Here is a 25,500-nt window from a genome sequence, read left to right on the forward strand (position 1 = left end):
TGTGCTAAGTGAGTGAACATCAAAGATCACACAACAGAAGTGTGCGCTCTCTCTCTCTCTCTCTCTCTCTCTCCCTACCGTTAAGTAACTTGTGCATTGTTTCACTTACTTGTTTTTGACGTATCTGACTGAACTACAAACTTTCCAGTGATGTCTGTGAGAAAGGGATATTCACTCGAAAAGCTCGCGTATCTGCGCCGCCGCACGTTCAATCCACTCAGCGTGATTTGTTTATCAGCTCGCGCACATCAGCTATACAGGCGTTAACACTGAATGTTTAACGTTATATTCATTGCATACATATACTTCGTAGCAGACATCCTTAACTCCATTCTGCTGTCTGTTGTTCTGTTGTCGGTGTTTCTTTGTCGGAATATGGCGCTTATCACATGCTGTGCGTTTGGTATCGGGCATTTTAATGAGTACGAGTACGAGTACAGGAGCTCAGTATCGGGCCCGATACCAGTATCGGTATCGTGCATCCCTAATTATTATTATTATTATTATTATTTATAAATTTAAAATACAATACAAATACAAGTGGTAATATTGTAAAATATTATTACAATTAAAATAACTGTTTTGTATTTTAACATATTTTAAAATGTCCTTTATTCATGTGATGCAAAGCTGAATTTTCAGTATCATTGCTCCAGTCCAGTCTAATATGCTAAATGATGCACAAACAACATTTATTGTTATTATCAACATTGAAAATTATTTTATTGATTGAATACAAATCTTGTGTTGCCTCTATTGATCCATTTAATATGCCCATGCCGATTAAAAGTATTTATTTTCTTTCACTTTAAAATATTTAAAAAAACTAAAACCGTTCTTTTAAAATGAAATAACTTTCACCTTTTTTTGGGGGGGGGTATTTTTTATCAAATAAATGCAGCCATGGTGAGTATAAGAGAGTTTCAAAAGCATTAAACATTTTAATTATTCCAAATCTATGACTAATGTACATGTACAACTGTAAAATGACTAGAAATTAGATTTAAATGTGTCTTAATTGTCTAAAAACCTTTTTTATTTATATGATAAAAGATACAAATGGTAATATTGTAAAATATAGCAAAATGAATTAAATAAAAAACAGTTTTCTCTGTGAATATATTGTAAAATGTTATTTATTTCTGTGTTGCAAAGCTGAATTTTCAGCATTATTACTCCAGTCTTCAGCATCACATGATCTTTCAGAAATCATTATTTCAAAGACATTAAAAAATCATAATCATTCCAAATTTATGACCGATAGTGTATATGCATGGACAACTAAAAAATTGACAAGAAATTATATTTAAATGTGCATTAATTGTCCAAAAACTGTTTGGCAGCACTTTAGTTTCTTGGACAAATAACAAAAAGATTACAAAATAGACGCCTTGGATTTATGACTGTTGGCTTTTATGAATTTTTTCTTCTTGAGCGATCGTAAACTGACACGGTCACCTTGTAGCCAATCTCTGTCCTTACTTAGAGAGTTTTTCATTATCACAAACACCTTGCGCTTGCTCACTGGGGATTTAGTCTCGGCACCTTGTAAAGCTCCTTTGGGACCATTTTCATTATTACAAACGCTATATAAATAAAGCAAAAGAAGCAACAAATGTACCCTTCATCTGATGTCACCCTGTAAGTATTTCAGAGACCAATGATTCTCACATTCAAACTCTGAACGGGTCAGACAGCGACCCAATTTTAGCTTTATATATGCAAGGTTGAAGTTGTTTTTTAGCAGAGAGCTCTGATGTTGAGGCAACTAATTTCAGAGGCTAAGAGGAAGAGGTCTGGACCAGATGAAGATAAATGGCATGTGTAGAGCTAATTAGAGAAAGAGAGAGAGAGGGAATGCAGATATGAAGTTAAGGAGGGGAAAAAAATAAATAAACGCGAAACCAAAAGGAGGGGGAGAGAGCGTGTCTTGTCTTAGGAGAACTGTAAGTAGCCCTAAAAAAAAGAAGGCAGCACTACATCTTTCTCCTGCTGCTCTGTGGAAAGCAACAGAGAAATTTCAGGCCCTTCTTCTACAAAAAAGGCATTCCTTGCTTCAAGTTTACAGACACGCCATCATGTTTGAACACCATTTATGAGGGAATTAGCTTTTCAAGTAAACTCAACTCGGATGTTCCCGATGGTAAACCAAGCTCATAAATCATTTTACATATCTGCATCAATTATCACAGGTCCTCTGACAGAACTAAAGTATACAAGCTGACATATGCTTTATTCCACAGTATATTCAACTCGATCGAGCTAAAATAACCCTCAATCACAGCTTTGGCGGGGAAAATATCGCCGCCGTTTAACTGCCAAACTCTAAGTGACGCTGTCACTCAAACCAGAAGAAGCCTTCAAGCCACGCTCAAGTGAAAACTTGCTATTAAAAGAGAGTAAATCCCTGTTCTGGATCAAAACCAAAGCTGTGAAATGTTGTCCTAACCTGTCACGACTCATCCCGTCATATCTGTTTACATGACAGTATCGCGGAAATGACACAGATGGAACAATTAAGGCATGAGTAAGTGCTGACGGTAAGATCATCCTCATCCAGGCTTTCTAGTCGTAATGACGCTCCGGAGAGAAAGGCTCTGACTGAATACAGAGGACAAGGGGATGATTGATCCTGCTCTCTGGCCCCTGAGGACCTCGGGACGGCCGTAATGACAGTGCTTCACTCTCTGAGATGGTCTGTCTCGGCCCTTGCTAACAGCTGGCTAAGGAAACAGATAAGCTACCTGAGGCTGGAAGGGCGACCTTTGAAGTATTGAAGCAATGAAAGTGATGTTCCTTGAGTGGTGACATGCGCCAAAGTGTTAGTGCATCTTAGTGCAGGTGTTTTATCCTGCTGCCATTCAACTGTTCTGCATCCCTGTTTACTTCTTTTAGACACATCCCAGGTCGTTTTGTCCACAATTCAACTGTGTGCAATATTCCTGTTTGTTTCCATCATCCAGAAAAGTGTAATAACTACTATCCTTTTTGACTGATTAGTCGAAAGCCATATGTATATAGATTATAGCCATATAGATTAGTCTAGGCCATATGTAGAGGGAAATCAATGTTAGCCAAATAGCTATGTAAGCACTGTAATTTAGGTATGGCCTTTCTTGTTAACAGTTGCCATACTGCAGTTATGTTAATGTAATACAGGTTATGGCAATACGACCATGTAAAGATAAATTTGACAAAGTAGATTTACGATTTGGGTATGCTCTTGCGCATGAATTTGACATTTCACCTCCATGTCCGGGTTTTGAATCACAGCAGGCACAAACTTAAATTAATACAGCCTGATTGCCTGGAAGAAATGTTCACCACTTTCTTAATTAACCGCAAATTCGCATTCAGTTCAGGCTCCATTTGGGGTATGTAATGGCAACTTTTCACAATTCAAGCACCATTGGACAAAATAGTTGAATATTCTCTTTTACTTGTAATATGTATAGCTAGTTTTTACTTTTTATTTATTTATTTATTTATTTTTTGTATTTTGTACCCCTTTAAAGGGTTAGTTCACCCAAAAATGACAGAAAATGCTGTCATTAATTACTCACCCTCATGTCGTTTCAAACCCGTAAGACCTTCGTTCTTCTTCGGAACACAAATTAAGATATTTTTGATAGGATCTAAGAACTGTCTGACCCTGCAAAGACAGCAATACAACCAAAATGTTCCCAAGTCCAGAAGCGTAGCAAGGAGATCTGTAAAATAATCCATGCAAAATCAGGGGTTCAACCGTAATTTTACCAAGCTACGAGAATACTTTTCGTGACAAAACAGCATACGCTGTTTACGTCCAGCTGATATTCTCCAAAATGGCACTATAGGGTGACGCGGAGGAGACAAATTGTTGAATAAAGTCGTTTTTCTTTTTCTTTTGCGCACAAAAAGTATTTTTCTAGCTTCGTAAAATTACGGTTGAACTCCTGATGTCACATGGACTATTTTACAGATCTCCTTGCTACGTTTCTGGACTTGGGAACATTTCAGTTGCATTGCTGTCTATGCAGGGTCAGACAGCTCTCAGATTCTATTCTATTCTATTCTATTTTTGCTCTCAAAAATATCTTAATTTGTGTTCCAAAGAGGAACGAAGGTCTTACGGGTTTGAAACGACATGAGGGTGAGTAATTAATGACAGAATTTAAATTTGATTTTGCACTGCTACTGTATGTCATTTTGTTATTTAACAATATCTACTTATTTACTTCTTCTTCTTTTTAAGGTCTGGCACTTGATAAAATGGCTCTAAATAAATAATGCCTTGTTTTTGATTGAATATCTCTGTTAAACCCTTAATGGATGTCAAATGGATAGATGCATTTAATCTTTCATTTAGTTCTTATTTATTTTAATTTCATTTGCATGCGTGCATAACTATACAAGACTGTCATTCATTGTAGATTAACTGTTGGCATGGACATAATCCTGGAGAATAGTTGGTGAGGGTCGAGAGATTGTGTTGAATGTAAACATAAAAACATGTTAACAGACATTTCCGTTGGTAATTCGTTGACAATATAAACTAGTAATATGAAAGTAAAATTGAATACCATTTCACGTTGACTTTAAAGGAATAGGAATTCTGTCATTAACTACTCATCCTCACGTCGTTCCAAACCCGTAAGATCTTCGTTCATCTTCGGAACACAAATGAAGATATTTTTCGTGACATCTGAGAGCTTTCAGACTCTGCATAGACAGCAACGCAACTGACACGTTCAAGGCCCAAAAAGGTAGTAAGGACGTCATTAAAATAGTCCATGACATCAGTGGCTCAACCTTAAATTAAGTTTAATAAAGTCATTATTTTTGTTTTCTTTGTGCACAAAAATTATTCTCATAGCTTCATAAAATTAAGGTTGATGTCACTGATGTCACATGGACTATTTTAACAATGTACGTACTACCTTTCTGGGCATTGAACGTGGTAGTTGCTATCAGATTTAATCAAAAATATCTTAATTTGTGTTTGGAAGATGAACAAAGATCTAACGAGTTTGGAACGACATGAGGGTGAGTAATTAATGGAAGGATGTTCATGTTTGGGGGAACTTTCCCTTTAAAATGTAGCACAGTCATTTTTCAAATGCCTATATCCAGTTTTAGATATAACTAACTAATTCAGGCATCTAAAGGAAAAAAAATAAAAATTACATAACCCTGATCATAAGCATTCCCTCAAACCAATTCCAGTTGAACCCAAGGGAGGGCAGGAGTTGAGTAAATATTGGATGTAAAGAGAGCAACTCCAACTCCTTTAGCTGGAGTGATGCCCTGTGTCAGATGATGTGTGTGTGTGTGTGTGTGTGTGTGTGTGTGCTCTGATTGGGCCTCTTACCTTGTACGGCTCACCAAACAGATTAAATCCAGTAGAGAACAAGTCTTCATCCTGCTGCACTTCCTGTGTCCTTCGCTCCCACTCCTTCTTCTTTAGCGCCGAGCGGTCCTGCTCGTAATGACTGCGGGAAACGAGAGAGAAAGAACGATAGAGAGTAAGAGCATGATTCGAGTTGGCATGCGAGAAATCGACGGCAAAAAACCCTGCCTGTAAGAGATTCAAGGGAAGCCCTTATCTGTCTAATAGGCCCGAGCTGACACTAAGCAGATGAGGAGAGCGTGGCGGAGGAGATAAAGTAACTGGATTGGTGCACAGATGCTTTAACAGACAGGAGACTGCCAGGAAGAGGCAGCTCTGTTTGAAACGCTGTAAGAAGGGCTGGAGCCTCAGGGAGCGTTTATTTCGATTTGAAGGACCTCATATGGCAATCAGTGTGGGGGATTGTTACAGGAAATTCAAGCTTGTTTTAAACAAAGGCAGATGTCATACTGCGGTAGTTGACAATCCCGAATTCAGTGTGTGGAGTAAATGATTTCACAAATGAAAACCCAAGCGTCGCCCTCTGAGGGACTCTGTCAGCCTCGTATGTTTCTTTACGTTCATTATAATGACGACTTCATCCGAGCGGCTCCTCAGCGCCTCTTCCAGGCCTCTTCTGAGTTATTTAACATCCATAAACGACTTACCGTTTAGCAAACGTCACCTATTAGCGAGGAAACAAACACGCGGGGTGCTATGCTGAGTGTGCGCGATGCTAGCTGTGGCTGGTTGGCCCCGGGGCCGGTGTTATAGGCTGACAGTGGCTGATTAGGACCCGTAGACTCGGTTCTATCATTATCATAATGGCCCCAGGTTAATGCAGACCTCCCTCAGGAACAGACACACACCACAGCCACTAGCTGTAGCATTAGCATCGGTCCCTGAGGAGGAACAACGGCGTGATAGAAATGGTGAATTTTTATTTGGCTGTTTTATTGTGTACATGTACGAGGATGTCTTAGTGCTCGTCTGGTCATTTGTTCAGTCGTTCACTCGCTTGCTCAGTGAAGGATACATGACATGCTTCAAAAGATATGCTGTCCCTTAAAACCAAATTAGCTTGCTAAAGACACTTTTCACTATCAAATTTAGGGTGAGGGATTTGAAAGGTTGGAAGCCTGATTATCCCACAGAATGGTGGAATATAAAATATTAAAAATGGGGGAAAAAAATAAGTTAAATGTGTATTTTGTATCTCACAATGTAAATTTTTATCTTGAAATTGCAACTTTGACTTTTGCACTTGCTATTTTGTTGTTTCTTGCATTTTTAATGTGTAATTTATGGGCTAAAATTGAACAACCTAAGTAAAGCTGCATAATCTAGGGGAAAATAAATAATTGCAATTTCTCAGATTAAGAAAAAAGCCATTTTAATTTAAAATCTGATTTTAAAAAAAGCTCAAGGTTTGATGTGCTTGTTTGCAAGGCTGTGATTATATGTCATTATGACTTTAACAACAACAACAACAACAACAACAACAACAACAACAATAATAATAATAATAATAATAATAATAATAATAATGTTATTGTTAGTATTATTATTTTAGTTTAAAGTAAAATATTATAAATAATAGTAATAATATAGTTTTGTTTAAAATAAATAAATGAATAAATAAATAAATAAAGGGAGAAAAATAGCCAAAAATGCTGTGATTTTATATATATATATATATATATTTAAATGTTAAAATACAGAAATGATCATAAACCTACATTAATAGATTACTGTAAAAGTAATAATAAATAATACTACAATAAAAATAATATACCAATAATAATAATAATAATAATAATAATACACTATTTATTACTATTGAAATATTAAGTTGCACGGATATGTAATATTTAAAAAAAAAAACGTAAAAATGCAGTAACTTAGTATCAGACACAAATGTCATTAAAACATAAAATAAATCAAAAGCAAAATGACAAAGATTTCCATTACGATTAAATGTGAGCATTAACAATAATTGTAGCATCTATAGTATTTTGGTCACATTTAACATTTTAACATTGGTTAACATTTTAAATAGATGCCACAATTTTATACAACACGCTACAAAAATATTTGCTATTCTAACTCATGACTTATCCCTTCAATTTGACAAAAAATAAACATTATTTTGACTTTCCGCTGATAGAATCATCGCTTTCATCTAATGTCAACATTGCTAAAACCCAAGATACCTCAAACACATATTTCATCAAGCCCTGCTAATAGGACACTTTCCCAGAGCAACAGAGAGTCATCCAGCTCTTGGAGGTGATGGATAGCACAGCGAGCCGGAGTGCTGGAATCAGTCCGTCTTCAATCGGCCTTTGCGCACCTCGGAGTCCCGCGGCTACAGCCACGGCGTTTAATCCATCACCAAATTATTCCAGAAGGTGGGAGATGAAACGGTGCGAGAAAAACGAGGCCTGGTCTGGGGGTGACAGGTGCTTCTTCTGAGGGGTCGAGGAAGAAATAAGTGACAAAGAAAAGTGGGAATAAACACAGCGACGAGAGATTGACGGTGCTTCCCAGGCCTTAATGACAGTAAGATGTCAGTTATCTTTATGTCAGCACTCTGGGCACACCTGACATAGCCACCTGACAGGACGATAAATCAAGTTTACATCTGTCAGTGGCAGAGCCTTCTAGGCACTTGGGTCCCCCGACACTGCATTACCCTCCAAATACAGAGCGCTGCGCAGGGCAGTGAGAAGGTGCTACAGACGATTAAGAAACTAAAGGAAGAACGCTGAGGTGCAAATAACCCCTAGTTATGACTGCAGCAGTGAGAGACAGCTTAACAGTGTGAAGACAAGGGGCTCTATGTGTGAGCGTGACTTCTCCTCATAGTGGGGAAAAACAGCCTGTTTATTATACACTAGTATGGTAAAGGTAATGCCTCAAATCAGTGGCGGCGGCTATAGCCCCATCAGAAACTTGGGTAACACTTTACTTGAAGGGGTGTGCATAAGACTGACATGACACCTTCATAATCATGACATGACACATGTCATGAACATGAAGGAGGTTTTATACATGTTTATGACAACTGTCATTAAGTGGCATTCGCTCAGTTATGTCATTTTTAATGCAAATATGACATTATTTGACCTAACCCTACCCCTACCCTTACCCCTAACCATAGCCCATAACAAAGACATCTCAAACAATGTCATCTTTGGATTAAAAATGACAAAACTGAGCGAATGACACTTAATGACAGTTGTCATAAACATGCATAAAAAACCTTCATATTCATGACATGTGTCATGTCATGATTATATAGGTATCATGTCATGATTATGAAGGTGTCATGTCACACCCCTTCAAGTAAAGTGTAACCGAACCTTGTTTAGCCCCGGCACAGCCCCCCCAAGGATTTCCTAATGATGTTCCTGTTTTTTGGTGTCACTTTCATTAACATTGCAAAATAAACATTAAAAACCTAAAAAAAGAATGAAGTGCCTAATAGGTGGCCTATAAACAAATGATATTATGGGGGAGGGGTCAAGCAACACAAGCAAGCAATGTGCAAACTGTGCCCAAGTGTTATGCCGGTGAACGTCAGTCAATTCACTATAGAAAAAGTGAAAGTAAAAAAACTGACGGAGCTTTCTGACACTGCATTAACGGCGCATATACTCTGAGACAACGAGAGACGAAACTACTTCAACATATGCTGATAACGGTATATAACTGTCTTAAATTATTCCCTTAATATTTCTCTTGTGGCCCGCATAGTGAAAAACATGAGAAGAAATGTATTTTGCGTTAAACAGGTTGTTTCTGACAATCGGTGCCCGAAATAAAGCTTAATTTTCATTGATGACTGCAGTGTTAATAATTTCAATTATAGGCCTATAATTCATTGTATAAATTAATAGACCTGTTAAAAAATTTTTTAAATTAAACTTTTTAAAAACATTTTCAATGAGGAGTAAGCTAATATCCTAAACTTTAATTATCCTCACAGCGCGTCATTATTAACCTAATAATAATAATAAAAGGCCTAATAATAAGAAGAATGTAACAGGTCTACATTAATTGGAAATGCTAAATCCTCTTAATATAGCCAATTTTTGATGCTTTTGACAATATCTCTGGTTATTGTTGACACATGATACGACACATCTCAGTCTGGGGAGGTTATCCCGGGGCCCCCTGCAGTGCGTGCCCGTCCGCTATGCTACTGTGTGGAAATAGTTGTATGAATTGTCGGCACTTTATCTATTGTAAAAAAATAAAAATGGAATTAGAATTGACCATGTTTTCCTGCAAGTTGGCATTAGAGTGACTGACACTTGATGGTCAAAAAAAATGACTAAATAGATAGTGTAAAATCCCTACTTCCTCTCTTTTCTATGTGCGTTCATAAATTGTATTAATTTGTAAGTGTCATATTTGGCAGTTGGCATTAGAAGTTATATTACTAATAACAGTGGCATATGAGAAATTTAATACCACAGAAAAAAAAAAGAAATTGCCTTTTCCCAAGCTGCTGTATGTAAAAAACACAAGGTGGCTGAATTTGCATGCTATTTAGATAGCTGAAGCTTATAGACGTTCATTACTTTCACTCAATTTAATTTGTTTTTAGCACCCCCCCTCCGAACTGTTAAGCCCCTCCTTAGCCCCCCCAACAAAAAAAAATACTGGAGCTGCCACTGCCTCAAATAAATTATAAAATGTACGGTACCACATTATTTTAAGGTGTCCTTGTTACACACATTACATGTGCTTACTATTATAATAACAATAAATTATGCATAATTACATTCAAGCAACCCTAAGCCAAACCCTAATCCTAACCCTAACCATACAGTAAGTGCATGTAGTTAATTCATATTACTCAGTACTTAAATGTATAATTACACTCTAACTATGACACCTTAAAATAAAGTGTAACCAAATGTACTTTCAGGGCTGTCAAAACTTAACGTCTGAATTTAAGATATTAATTAAATGAAATGAAGTATGAATAAGACGTTTTACATTTAAATTCTCCAAACAAGTTACTGATATCATTACTATTTTGTAATACGACTACTATTACTGTTGAAAGTGCTATTATTACTGCTGGTCGTGCTGCTTTATTTTATAAATATATATATATATATATATATATATATATATATATATATATATATATATATATATATATATATATATTCTTATCTATCTATCTATCTATCTATCTATCTATCTATCTATCTATCTATCTATCTATCTATCAATCTATCTATCTATCTATTTTCCATCCTCCAAATACAATTAGTGATAACAATGCTATTTCATAATATGACACACATTATTACTGATAACATTTATATTTAAATATTCTATATTGTTTCAGATTTTTAAACAAGAAAGTGAATAAAATGTTTTACAATTTTCTATAGCACAATGGCAATGTATCAAACATAGGCCTATTTTTCATGCATGTGGGTTCTGGAAAATATATAGAGAGACAAGAATCAGGGTGTCACGTGTATGTTCAGTTGGTTTTGTTCTAGGTTTTTCTTGTTTGGTCTAGTCTTGATTTTCCTGCCACTACAGTAGTTTGTTCCCTTGGTTAGTAATTGATTAGATTAGTGTCTGCACTTGTTTGAATGGTTTGTTTAACTGTATTTAAGCCCTGTGTTTTCTTCTGTTCCTGTGTCCAGTTTTGATTTTGTGTAAATAAATCGAAATGGCTGCGCTTAGATACAAATAAAAACTCAAAATATGTTTCAAACTATAACAGCATCTCGATAATACTAAAACAACACTGGCCACAATATCATGGAGAACATCGGCCAATCTCTGAAAACACCCTAAAGACACGATTTAATCTCCTCTTTCGTAATGTTTGTTTTGTTTGATTTTTGTACAGTCAATTCTTTTCTCTTCCCATGCATGAGAGGAGGCGCTGCCCACCTTTCTTCCTCTGAGAACACATATTCAGACTTCACATAAACACATTATCAACATTTCTCTGGGCCATATATATTCAGTCTTATGCGTGCGTTGACAAAACGCCGTATGTTAAACAGCGGCGGCCAGGCGGTTCATTACGCTGATGTTGTTGGTGGCATGATTACGTTCTGGAATATGTGGCACTGGCAGTTTTCTCCCTCCATTCTTTCATACTCCACCTCTCCTCTGCCTCTTCCCAACACCGCCGACGAAGGGGGGAAATGAACAGCGATATCCATGGAAAAGCGAATGAATTTAATCTCAGCTGAGCTTTGCTGCATTTGAAAGATAACCAAATAGAGCGCCTGCATCTCTCTCCCCCTCCGCAGCCCCCGGTGAAAGCCTCCCATAGAGAAATAATGTAATAAACAGCCGATGAGTGCCACTGTTATTAGAACGAAGCAGCCGCCACAACATTTCTGATTTAAGCGGCAATTATTAATTTGAAGCACGGGCTAATTAAAACTACAGCTAAGCGTTTAGCCTCTTGTTACAATTATTTTGGAGGATTGTAATTATATGGAGCTGCTTATCTCACACATTAAGGCAGTGACAGAAGAGGTGGAGATCTCCTCTCATTTATTTCCTGATATATCAGCGCTCGGGCGAGATTGATGCGAGAAAGATAGCAGGCGTGTGTCAGGAGGAAGCTGGGGGTCGTCTGGTGGGACAGTCTAGCCTGAGGGAAAACCGAGCTCTGTTGGGAACACTCGGTTTTTTTCCCCGCTTTTTCTTCTTTCTGGTTCCTCCGCTGCCTTTTTGTGATTTCACAGAGCTCTTGTGAATACGCTTTCCTTGACTAAAAAAAGCATGCAGTATATGAACCAAAATGACTGTATTGACAAAACTATATTGTGATTCTTTTCTTTATCAAATTATTTAATATAAATCTATTCGCACGTACACAACTGTTCAAAAGTTTGGGGTCAGTGAGATTTTTTTTATATATATATTTTAAGTCTCTTATGCTCGCCAAGGCTGTATTTATTTTGTTAAAATACAGTCAAAACAGTAATAACGTGAAATATCTGGACAATTTAAAATAACTGTTTTCTATTTGAATATATTTAAACATGTAATTTATTGCTGTGATGGTAAAGCTGAATTTTCAGCATCATTACTTCAGTCTTGAGTGTCATATGATCCTTCAGAAATCATATGCTGATTTTTCTCAAAAAGAACAATTGTAATTATCATGAATATTTTTGTGAAAACCATGATTATTATTTATTTTTTTATTTTTTTTGCAGGGTTCAAAATTCAAATGTTCTTTACAAATGTGTGTGTTTTTTTTTTTAAGAAATCTTTAAAACATTATACTTGTCTTTACTGATACTTTTGATAAATTTAACACATCCATTGCTGAATAAAAGTCAATTCTGACCAAAAACCACAAGTGGTTTGTTTGTTATAAGTTATATTATTATTATTATTATTATTATTATTATTATTATTATGATTAATCGAAAGTTCAAAGGAACATTGAATATTTTTGTTAAAACCATGATTATTATTTATTTTTTTTTTTTTTTGCAGGGTTCAAAATTCAAATGTTCTTTACAAATGTGTGTGTGTGTTTTTTTTAAGAAATCTTTAAAACATTATACTTGTCTTTACTGATACTTTTGATAAATTTAACACATCCATTGCTGAATAAAAGTAAATTCTGACCAAAAACCACAAGTGGTTTGTTTGTTATAAGTTATATTATTATTATTATTATTATTATTATTATTATTACTCAGGGTTCTTTGATTAATCGAAAGTTCAAAGGAACATAATTTATTTGAATTTTTTTGTTACATTTCAAATATTGTCACTGTCCTTTTGTAACAATGTAATGTGTTGTTGCTATATGTTGCTATGTTGATACATTTCATAAAATAAATAAATAAATATTACTGACCCCAATCTTTTGAACGGTACTGTTCCTATATTTTTCTTCAAAATCTTTTTTGTTCACTATTGTAACCACACAGCCACTGTTTCTAAATAAATAGTAAATAACAACAGTAACAGAAACCTATCCACCCTCAGACACAGCGGAGGGACCGATTCAAAAAGTGCCCCAAATTTAGCATTCCTTCAGTCAATCCCCCTTGAGCTGCAGAGCGAGCACAAATGAGCAGCCGGGCCAGAGCCGCGTCTTCAGGACGGAAGGCAGCGGTGGCAGCTGCTTGTAGGCGAGTAAAGGACTCTCTCAGATTAATGAGCAGGGCTGACAGTAATTGCTAGGTGCCAGGTTATCACCCTGACCACTGACACCACTTCCCCTCAGGACTCTCTCCATTTCCTCAAGGAGGCCATTGTTTGCACTCACATTAGCAGTGGCTCAGCAGGATAGCAGAGACGCTGGCCACACAATACAGGCTAGAACACACTTCACCGCTGTCACTGACTTTTGATGCCTGTCTTTCTTCAGGGCAGAGCTGATTAATAATAGACCTGATCCTCAATGTTTAAAAGGCACTAAACACTTTTTCTGCAATTCACAGATATGGCAGCTGCACGTCGATTATCCCTTAATGGGCACCGACTTCAAATTAATGTCTTCTTCATGTTCCATATTTCACATTCATATTGAGAGGAATTTACCACAATTACGGTGTAATTGCAGATCTGCGGTTGAAGTTAACAGCATACAGGGTGCGTTTAAGAACCTAAATCTAATCTGAGTCGCTCTCCAGTTGAAACCTGAATGCTGGGATTGGCCTTCCACGTGGTTTGGTGACAAATGCATCAGTGAGTTGAAACAGCAACCAAATAACGCATACACAAACAACTACAACAGGCTATGGGAGCTCTCCTTTATTATCTCTGGCTTTGAAGCTCAGCTGTGAGACGGAACGTGGTTTCGAGACACTTTTTAACCCTTGGCCTGTAATTATGCAGAGGCAGCTCTCGGCTGCAGTGGAGGACAGAAGGAGAGATGGAGAGGCTGATGAAGTGGAAGGAGGAAGAGGTCGACAGGGTCGTGAAGAGCTTTATATGAGGCATGTTCATCTGTGACGTCTGGCTGATAACCTAACCTGAACATCCCAGTTCAACCCAGAGGAGATTCAAAGACTTCTCACAAAACCCGCCAAGAAATGTCTGGCTCATATTTCACAAAACAAACAAAGATGTAATGCTTATGGAAAACTAAGCCTAGTTTATATAATGGAAAACAGAAGGAGAGAGAGAGAATAATTTAATAATTACATTTGTATTTATTTATATACTTAAAGTATTGTACATTGTTCTGTTGAATTTATGATTTTTTTTTGCATTACAGTAATTTTTTACAGTACTGAGAATGATTAGACTCAAAAGTAAAATATCTAAAATGATTAATATTAATATTACTACAAAATACATAATATTAAAATATTATATCATATTTGTATAATATTATAATATTTGTATATGTATAAATATACAAATAATATTATATTTTTTATAATTATATTAATTATAAAATTATATTAATATTAATTATCTTATTTATATTGAGTGTATAAATGTACAATTAATTTTATAATATAATATTTATAATATAATATAATAATAAATACATTTACAAAAATAATACATTAATAAAAAATAAATGATAGACAGATAGATAGATAGATAGATAGATAGATAGATAGATAGATAGATAGATAGATAGATAGAGAGAGAGAAAGAGAAAGAGAATAAATTAATAATTACATTTTTTTAATTTATGTACTTAAAATATTGTACATTGTTCTGTTTAATTTGAAAATATTTTTGATTTTGCATTACAGTCATTTTTTACAGTACTGAGAATGATTAGACTCAAAAGTAAAATATCAAAAAATTATTCATATTAATATTACTACTTTAGGAAGTAAGTAAATACATAATAGTAAAATATGTAATAATACATCATATTTTTATAATATTATAATATTTGTATATTTATAAATATAATATATAATATGTTTTATAATTATATTAATTATAAAATTAAATTAATATTAATTATCTTATTTATATTGAGTGTATAAATGTCAAATTAATTTTATAATATAATATTTATAATATAATATTATATTATAATAAATACATTTACAAAAAATAATACATTAATAAAAAATAGATAGATAGATAGATAGATAGATAGATAGATAGATAGATAGATAGATAGATAGATAGATTATACACACACTCTTTATTTATTAATATATTTTTTTATTTTATGATAAAATATAAATAAATACATTCATAAATAATATTGACTTTGAAAACATGAAATATGATTTTGCATATGATAGCACTATGTAAAGCAATAGCAGTTAACATTCTAGATTTATGGATTGCAGTTATCCGTTTCATTTGTCTTGTAAGAATAAACAAGCCATAACTCTTTTATGATTCATTTGATATTGAAACAGCTGAAAGGGGTTACAAAACCAACCTGTGAGATCTAGCTGGCTCAAACACAACTGTAGGAATGGTAAGCATCAAAGATGAAAAGATGAAAACAAACAGGAGCAGATTTCAGAAATCTTTACGCTTTAATTTTCCATTCCTTTGAACTCGTTTCGGCATTCGTTAATCAGCAGCCGGTTCTAAACATCCCCCTCAGAGGCTGGCGTGCTTTTCAGACACAAAACCAGCTAAACACCAAACAACAACTTCCCATCATCGACCGGCAGCCTGACGCCGCTTTCTGTCCGAAAGCTGTTCATTGCTGCATAATTTCAAAGCGAATCCACCTGAAGAGATCTCAGGGTCCACTAGCTTGTTTTTAATCATGCTCTGTTCAATTCTGCATGCTAATGAATTTGTCACTAATAGACTGCAAATTACACTGACTTCACTGGAGACGTAATTACTTTGAATGTTTTCAATGAGAGACGCTGCGGTTTAGCAAGAATAGTAGTGCAGCTGTCAATGTGGGCGAGACTTACAACTGCCAAGAAAGGTCTGGGTCACATTTCAATCGAAAGAACATTTATATTTAAACATTTTGTAAGAAATTCCTTGAAAGAAATCAGCAAGGATGTATTAAACTGACAGTAAAACATATTACAAAAGACGTTTAAATTAGTAATTTTAAACATTCAATTCATTAAAGAATCACAGTTTCCATACAATTTTTAAACAACTACTGTTTTCAATATTGATAAAAATAAGACATGTTTCTTGAGCAGCAATTCAGCATATTAGAATGATTTCTAACACTGAAGACTGGAGTAATGACGCTGAAAATTTGACTCACTTTGACCTGTTGACTCACAGGAATAAATTACATTTTAAAGTTCATTAAAATAAAAAAAAAATTTTTCTGTTTTATTGCCTTTCTCTTCTCTCTTGGTTGTGTTGTTTGTTTGAATTGGGCCGCGGGGTTTTTTCCCCCTTGTGCGGCGATGGCGGAGCCGCGAGCTGGTATTTTAAATAATCTCACGCGACGTCATGGTGTTAAAGTGGCGTCCGCGGTGAGTGTCGAAGACTGCTGTTTGGCAATGGGAGAGGTTGTTTGGCATGATAGTATTTTGTCAGTGTCCAAAATGAATAGTGCTGTTGTTGATTTTTTGAGTTGGGTGGAAAAGGCAAATGAGTTAGTGGAGAAGGGTGTTGTTGTAAACAACCTCTTCACACCTGTTCTTCCACTTTCAATGCCCTCAAAAAAGGTTACATTGTCTAATACGCCACCTTTTGTTTCTAATGATACACTGGTAAAGATTTTGTCCCGCTATGGAAAGCTGGTTTCACCCATTAAGAAGATTCTTATTGGTACCACTTCACAACTACTAAAACATGTGGTCTCTTTTAGAAGATTTGTCTATATGATCTTGAAAGACAGCGAAGAACTTGACTTGACTCTTAACTTTAAGGTTGACAACTTTGTCTATGTTTTCTATGTCACAACCGATAAAATTAAGTGCTTTAACTGTGGTGGGCTGGGCCATCTAATTCAGGCTTGCCCTGAAAGGAATAAAGAAGATTCTCCGTCAACTGATGATCAAAATATGAGGGAGACTAATCTAAATGATGATAAGGAGGTGGAAAGGGTAGCGGCAGGACCCTCCAATGCTCCCCTTTTGAATGTTAAACATTTGACACTTGTGGAAAATAATGGTAGGGTGTCTCAGGCTCAGCATGCAGCTCCAGATGCAAATGTATCAGTAGTGTCCTTGCAGGAAGGTGGGTTGGAGGCTCCTACTGTAGTGAGTGAAGGAGCTAGTGTTTCCGCTACTGAGTCAGTTTTGACAAGGGACGAAAGTGACCATGTGAATTGGCAGCGATTTGGAGTTTGTGATGAGGCTGATCTAGAATCAGATAAAACTGAGTTCAAAGTTCCAGTTAAAAGGAAAAGTTCAAGTGAAGCTCAAAGTGTTAAGCAGAACAAAACAAATGTGATTGACGATGAAGACAAAGAAGGGATGGAAAGTGGCAGTGAATCTTCAGATTCAAGTTTCAGTTTTTCTCAAAGTGACTTATCTAGTCGTAGTTACGAGGTAGAGAACATCAAACTCTTCCTCAGAGCAACAAAGAATAAGAGAGGAGTAAGTGTTTGTGAATATTTTCCAGACATCAAACAATTTGCTGATAAAACCAAGTTGTTTATGGCTGATAATCTATTCACAAATAAGGAGATTTATCGGTTGAAGGAAATTGTAAGAATTTTAAACTCTGGTTATAACATATGCCTTCTAGAAATCGATTGATTCAACTTGTTAAGATGCATGACTTATGTGATGTTTGGAGACGTTTAAAGGGTACACAAAAACAATATACTTGGACTCATGTGCGTGATAAAGTAATTTCTATGGCAAAATTGGACAGATTTTATGTTTTTAAACATCACTGCAATATCATAAGGGACTGCCACATTGTACCTGTTAATTTTTCTGACCATTGTATGGTCAAATGTTCATTTTTTATTAATCTTTTGAAACCAAAAAGTGCTTATTGGCAGTTTAACATTGCTTTATTAAGTGACAGACACTTTAAATAAATGTTTAATTTCTTTTGGGAAGATTTTAAACCTAAGAAAGAGTTTTATAGCTCTGTACAACAATGGTGGGATGTAGGAAAAGCTCAAATTAAGCAGCTCTGTTAACAGTATACTTGAAACATCACTACGGAGACTAAGTTTAGAATGAGTATCTTGGAGGCTGGTATTTTAAAGCTCCAAGAATTGGCAGAGTCTACTGGTACAAGAGGATTTGTAGATTTGCTATTAGATAAAAAAACGCAATTGGCTGATTTACTTGGTTCCAAGACACAGGGGGCCTTGGCCAGGTCGAGATTCCAAAGTGTAGATCAAATGGATGCTCCAACAAAATTCTTTTTTAATTTGGAAAAAAAGAATGGTCAAAGCAGAACTATTCATGCTCTACGATCTGACTCTGGAATTCTTTTGACGGATCTTTCAGAAATTTGTCAGAGGGCAGTTATCTTTTATAAAGATTTATATAAAAGGGAGGTTGCTGTAGAGCAAGAAAATGAGTGTGAGTTTTTCTTTGAAATCTTACCTCAGGTGCCTGAAAACATCAACACTGATATTTCTGGCCCTCTGAGTATGAGTGAGCTACAGAAAGCACTTCGAGGGATGGTGTCCGGTAAAACACCAGGCATCGATGGTATACCAGTGGACTTTTATAAGTCTTTTTGGTCAACAATGGGAGAGGATCTCCTAGAAGTGTTGAATATCAGTCTGGCAAAGGGTAAGCTGCCTCAAAGTTGCCGACGAGCTGTGTTGACCCTCCTACCGAAAAAAGGAGACCTTGGAGATATAAGGTGTTGGCGTCCAGTTTCTTTGCTCTGCAGCGACTATAAGCTTTTATCAAAAGTTTTAGCTAATAGACTAGCTAATGTAATGGACAGTGTTATTCATTCTGACCAAACCTACTGTGTCCCAGGTAGGTCGATTTTTGACAACATTGCTTTTGTTCGCGATCTTATTGAAGTCTCCAAGATGCTAAACCTAAAATGTGGTTTTATTTCGTTAGATCAAGAAAAAGCTTTTGATCGGGTAGAACACTGTTTTTTGTGGAAGGTTCTATCTGCATTTGGTTTTAGTGAGAATTTTATGAACTTTATAAAAGTCCTTTATAGTGATGTGGAGAGTATTTTAAAGATCAACGGTGGTTTATGTACTCCTTGAGGCATAAGGCAGGGTTGTGCATTATCCGGTATGTTATACTCCTTAGCAATTGAGCCTTTGTTACAACAGATACGGCTTAAACTTCAAGGTGTAGTGTTACCAGGATACAGGAATACATTTATACTGTCGGCATATGCAGATGATTTGACAGTATGTGTCAATGGACAAAGTGATATTCAGGCATTATTAACTTTGTTAAAAACGTTTAAAAAGCTATCTTCTGCTAGAGTAAAAGTGGAGCTTTTTTAACCGAGGATTGGAAAGATGGTAAACCAAAACTTCCTATTGGATTAGAGTGGGGGAAAATAGGTTTTAAATATTTAGGAGTTTTTATTGGGGATGAGGATTGTACAACTGTTGTACAAAGGATCTGGGATGGTATAATTGAGAAAGTTAAAGGTAGACTTGAAAAATGGAAATGGCTGGTTCCAAAAATGTCTTTTAGAGGACGAGTTTTAATCGCTAATAATTTAGTGGCCTCTTCGTTGTGGCACAAGTTTGCTTGTTTGGACCCCCCGGTAACTTTGCTAACAAAATTACAAGCACTGCTAGTGGATTTCTTTTGGGATAAGTTACATTGGATCCCACAAAGTGTTTTATTTCTGCCTAAAGAAGAAGGTGGTCAGGGACTGATACAGCTGCAAAGTCGAATAGCCACTTTTAGATTACTTTTAGATTAAACTTTTAACTGCTTCAGATGTCTTTAACTGGAATGCAGTGGCAAGAGTGATTTTAAATAGTGTGGGTAATCTTAATCTAGGCAGGACAATTTTTCTGATTTAATTTTCCTATGTTGCCTGTTTTTTATAAGAATGTTTTCAAAGTGTGGAATCTTTTCACTTTTCAGAAAGCGGAGGTCTTGAAATCTCTTTACTGGCTATTAGAGGAACCTTTAATCCACGGTAAACGATTGGATTTAACGAACAATTTTTTTCTTCCCAGACTAAACAAAGCACTTATTGATAATAGAATGTTGACTCTTGGTCGCTTTCTGGAAGTGGCTGAACATGATTTTAAAAACAAAGAAGCAGTTTCTCGTCACCTTGGAATTAATTCTACTCGCGTTACGGCACAACTTCTTCGGAGATGGGAATCTGCTTTAAATGACCATGAGAGACTTTTATTATTGGAACATAATAATGGACTGTGCAATCCAGATTTGGAAGAGAGTTTTCCAGGATTGACTTTTGCTCCTAAATTGGATGGGTACGCTGGGTTTTTTCTTGAAAAAGCTGCTTTAAGTGTTATTTTTTTCCTGTGATAGAAAGTTTTTATATAAATCCTGCATAATTACTTTTAATAGGAAAATGTTGAACAACAGAATAGATACACCTTGGCGTGATTTTTTTTCATTTGAGTGAAAACAAAAAACCAGAGTGGAGAATTTTTTACAAACCACCGTTGATCAAAAAGACAGGAGATTTACAATGGAGAATTGCTTATGGTGTTATTGCAGTTAATGCATTTACTTCTGTTTTAAATCCTGTTAAAACAGATTTTGTGATGACAGCGAGACTATTTTTCATGCTTTCTTAATTTGTCATAGACTTGATCTACTGTTTTCTGTTTTAAAGGATGTTTTTAAAAATTGCAATGAAATTTTCTCGCAAGAGGTTTTCATTTTAGGTTGCAAATATGTTTCTAAGAGAAAATATGTTTGTCAGTTGCTTAATTTTGTGGTGGGACAAGCAAAAATGGCCATCTATTTGAGCAGGAGAGAGAAAATTGAACAGGATATAGTAAAACATATTGTTGCCTTGTTTTTTAACCTGGTGCAATCTAGAATTTTAATTGATTTTTACTATTATAAATATTTGGTGCTGTAATGATGCTCTTTGTACCATTTTTGAAGATGAATTAATTTTTACACTTTATTGATTTGTATTGAGTTGTAACTTGATACTTATTACTTGAGTTTATGTAATTGTAAGTAGGAGATTTGTTGTAAATAAAGTCTTTGAAAATTAAAAAAAATAAAATAAATTCTCTCTCTCTCTATCAATTCAATTCAATTTAATTCGTGCTTTATTGGCATGACAATTGTTACAATGTATTGCCAAAGCATAGTGTTTACATTGAATCTAGAACAGATATACAGTATATGGACCCCCCGGTAACTTTGCTAACAAAATTACAAGCACTGCTAGTGGATTTCTTTTGGGATAAGTTACATTGGATCCCACAAAGTGTTTTATTTCTGCCTAAAGAAGAAGGTGGTCAGGGACTGATACAGCTGCAAAGTCGAATAGCCACTTTTAGATTACTTTTAGATTAAACTTTTAACTGCTTCAGATGTCTTTAACTGGAATGCAGTGGCAAGAGTGATTTTAAATAGTGTGGGTAATCTTAATCTAGGCAGGACAATTTTTCTGATTTAATTTTCCTATGTTGCCTGTTTTTTATAAGAATGTTTTCAAAGTGTGGAATCTTTTCACTTTTCAGAAAGCGGAGGTCTTGAAATCTCTTTACTGGCTATTAGAGGAACCTTTAATCCACGGTAAACGATTGGATTTAACTAACAATTTTTTTCTTCCCAGACTAAACAAAGCACTTATTGATAATAGAATGTTGACTCTTGGTCGCTTTCTGGAAGTGGCTGAACATGATTTTAAAAACAAAGAAGCAGTTTCTCGTCACCTTGGAATTAATTCTACTCGCGTTACGGCACAACTTCTTCGGAGATGGGAATCTGCTTTAAATGACCATGAGAGACTTTTATTATTGGAACATAATAATGGACTGTGCAATCCAGATTTGGAAGAGAGTTTTCCAGGATTGACTTTTGCTCCTAAATTGGATGGGTACGCTGGGTTTTTTCTTGAAAAAGCTGCTTTAAGTGTTATTTTTTTCCTGTGATAGAAAGTTTTTATATAAATCCTGCATAATTACTTTTAATAGGAAAATGTTGAACAACAGAATAGATACACCTTGGCGTGATTTTTTTTCATTTGAGTGAAAACAAAAAACCAGAGTGGAGAATTTTTTACAAACCACCGTTGATCAAAAAGACAGGAGATTTACAATGGAGAATTGCTTATGGTGTTATTGCAGTTAATGCATTTACTTCTGTTTTAAATCCTGGAAGTACTGATACATGTCCTTTTTGTGATGTCATTTTAGGTTGCATATATGTTTCTAAGAGAAAAGATGTTTGTCAGTTGCTTAATTTTGTGGTGGGACAAGCAAAAATGGCCATCTATTTGAGCAGGAGAGAGAAAATTGAACAGGATATAGTAAAACATATTGTTGCCTTGTTTTTTAACCTGGTGCAATCTAGAATTTTAATTGATTTTTACTATTATAAATATTTGGTGCTGTAATGATGCTCTTTGTACCATTTTTGAAGATGAATTAATTTTTACACTTTATTGATTTGTTTTGAGTTGTAACTTGATACTTATTACTTGAGTTTATGTAATTGTAAGTAGGAGATTTGTTGTAAATAAAGTCTTTGAAAATTAAAAAAAATAAAATAAATTCTCTCTCTCTCTATCAATTCAATTCAATTTAATTCGTGCTTTATTGGCATGACAATTGTTACAATGTATTGCCAAAGCATAGTGTTTACATTGAATCTAGAACAGATATACAGTATATGCAACAAAAACATGTATATATATACATTTAAAAAACAATAAACAAATTAACATTTTAGAATCGTAGAATTCTACAAACAATTTATAATTCAGTGTGGTGTGTGTGTGTGTGTGTGGTGTGTGTGCGTGTGTGTGTGGGCGCATCACTGATTTGTTGACTCCTCCCTCTTTTTGTGACAGGCATCAATGTATCTTGCTGCTAGTAAGATACAATCTTGTTTTTCACCTAATAAATATTGAAGTTGTGTTTTCTTGTTTAACATTTTAAAGTCAGGGTAAAGTATTTCAAATTTGGGATAAAATGTCTTTCTAATTTCTTCATAGTTAGGGCAGCTGGTGAGGAAGTGTTGCTCTGTCTCCACTTCCCCATCATTACAGGGCTTCAATCGGATTTGTGTCCCATTTTTCAAATTGGTGATTTAGGAGAGGACCCCACACTTCACTGCCATATAATGCAATAGGTTCTATGACTGATTGGAATATTTTGAGCCAGGTTCTAATTGGTATTTCAATTTGTATAGATTTTTTGATGGCATAAAAGGCCCTTATTGCTTTCTCTTTCAGTTCATTCACAGCCAAATTTAGCTTGCCAGTTGCATTTATCTTCAGCCCGAGGTATGTGTAGTTTGTGGCATTTTCAATTTTGGTCACACCAAGGGTGAAGTTATGTCTCTTTCCCTGAACTCTGGGTCTTTTCTGGAATGTTAGTACTTTAGTTTTGTTAGGATTAATCGTCAGGGCCCAGGTCTGACAGAACTTGTGCAGGATGTCTAGGTTCTGCTGTAGACCCTCTTCTGTTGGAGACAGCAGAACCAGATCATCTGCAAACAGCAAGAGCTTTATGTTGGAGTAATGAAGTGTGAGGCCAGGTGCTGCTGATTGTTCCAGGAGTTTCGCCAATCTCTCTCTCTCTCTCTCTCTCTCTCACGAAACGTCTATTTTCAGAAAATAATACTCATTCCAGGATCTACTATATGTCATCTCTTGGCTTGGGTCCGGGTTTCTGTGTTACATATGTCACGTTTGAGCACAAAATGTTTTTTTCTGGCAGCTTGCTGGAGTTGAAATGTATGTTGTCTGCTCTGGTGGGAGGCGTTTTTTTACCTCCGTTATGCTGACACAGACGTTGGCGTCCTCACATGTAAATAAACACGTCTGTCGAAGCTGCTGAAAACAAATGTGGTTTTAGTCACGTCTAGACAACCGCGATGACTTCATAAGCCATATTCTTCCACACGTGTCTAGTCGAGCTGGAGTTGCTCAGGCAGAGGAAACATCTAATACTTTTCCTCAGTTTGTGTTGTCCACTGCTGCTGAAGTTTCAGCGCTTGACGAGAAAACCACGTCTGAATCTCTGGATAAAAAATCCGCCGTGACACTTCTAGCTCAGATGATATGTATTTATCACGATAATGATTGTTTTTTTTTTACTAAGGCTGTCAATCAATTAAAAATTCATCAAATTAATTTATATGATGTGCTCATTTATTCAGGGGGCAAGATTAAACACATACATTTTTTATTGCATTTTTAAATAAATAAACAAACGACTAAATTAATACACAGTCCTAAATTACTGACAGCTCTCAAATTTCTATGGTTAATACCAGTTGACCCTTTTAATAACTGATTTCAAGATATCTAAAAGTGTGGCTAATAAAATAAAATGTTACTTTTATATATTATCTATTACTTTACATATTCAATTCACCAGAAATAATAATAATAATAATAAACTTTAAATATGAAATATCAAAACATATCTTCTGCTTATTTGGCATGCCATCACAGGAATAAATGACATGTTAAAATAGTAGAAAGCAGTTATTTTAAATTGTAATACTTTTATATTATACTACTGTTTTTACTGTATTTTTGATCAAATACATAGTCTTTGTGAGCATAAGAGACTTATTTTAAAACTTAAAAAAAAAACTTTTTTAACAATAGTGTATTCTTGTTCTCATATTATTTATACACTACATTGTATAATTTATTGACAGTAAATAAGATGAATAATTAACTTTACAGAACCCACCAGAGATAAAGAAATAATAAAAGAATGCTGTACTGAAAATGTCACAGTTCAAATGAGTACATAATTTAATAAAATGTTGATATAATTGATAGAATGAGCATGTATATATAATAGAGCATTTTGACTTCTAAATGTCAAAGTCTAAATGTGTGTGTGTGTGTGTGTGTGTGTGTGTGTGTGTGTGTGTGTGTAAATAGAAATAAAAAAATCCAATCTCAAAGATATAAAACAAAAGTTTGATCATATTTGTATGTAAGACACAAACAAAAAGGAAAGTTCAATCTGGATGTGCAGAGAGAAATGGAGTGTGTGTGTGTGTGTGTGTGTGTGTGTGTGTGTGCGTGTGCGTGTGTGTGTGTGTGTGATCTTAAAACATGTAAATAGAAATAAAAAAATCCAATCCCAA

The 25,500-nt window shown here is 35.2% G+C and overlaps 1 protein-coding gene across 1 annotated transcript in view; it reads right to left on the minus strand.

The window, feature by feature from the left end:
- The window catches only part of aff2 (AF4/FMR2 family, member 2), a 246,183-nt gene that overhangs the window by 177,145 nt on the left and 43,538 nt on the right, over nt 1-25,500 (minus strand). The window contains exon 2 of the mRNA XM_016276432.1: nt 5,351-5,471. Coding sequence (XP_016131918.1) covers nt 5,351-5,471 — 121 coding nt within the window. The remainder of the gene's footprint in view (nt 1-5,350; nt 5,472-25,500) is intronic.

Source organism: Sinocyclocheilus grahami, unplaced genomic scaffold, assembly GCF_001515645.1.
Source record: "Sinocyclocheilus grahami isolate Dianchi unplaced genomic scaffold, SAMN03320097.WGS_v1.1 scaffold102.1, whole genome shotgun sequence".
Classification (NCBI taxonomy): domain Eukaryota; kingdom Metazoa; phylum Chordata; class Actinopteri; order Cypriniformes; family Cyprinidae; genus Sinocyclocheilus; species Sinocyclocheilus grahami.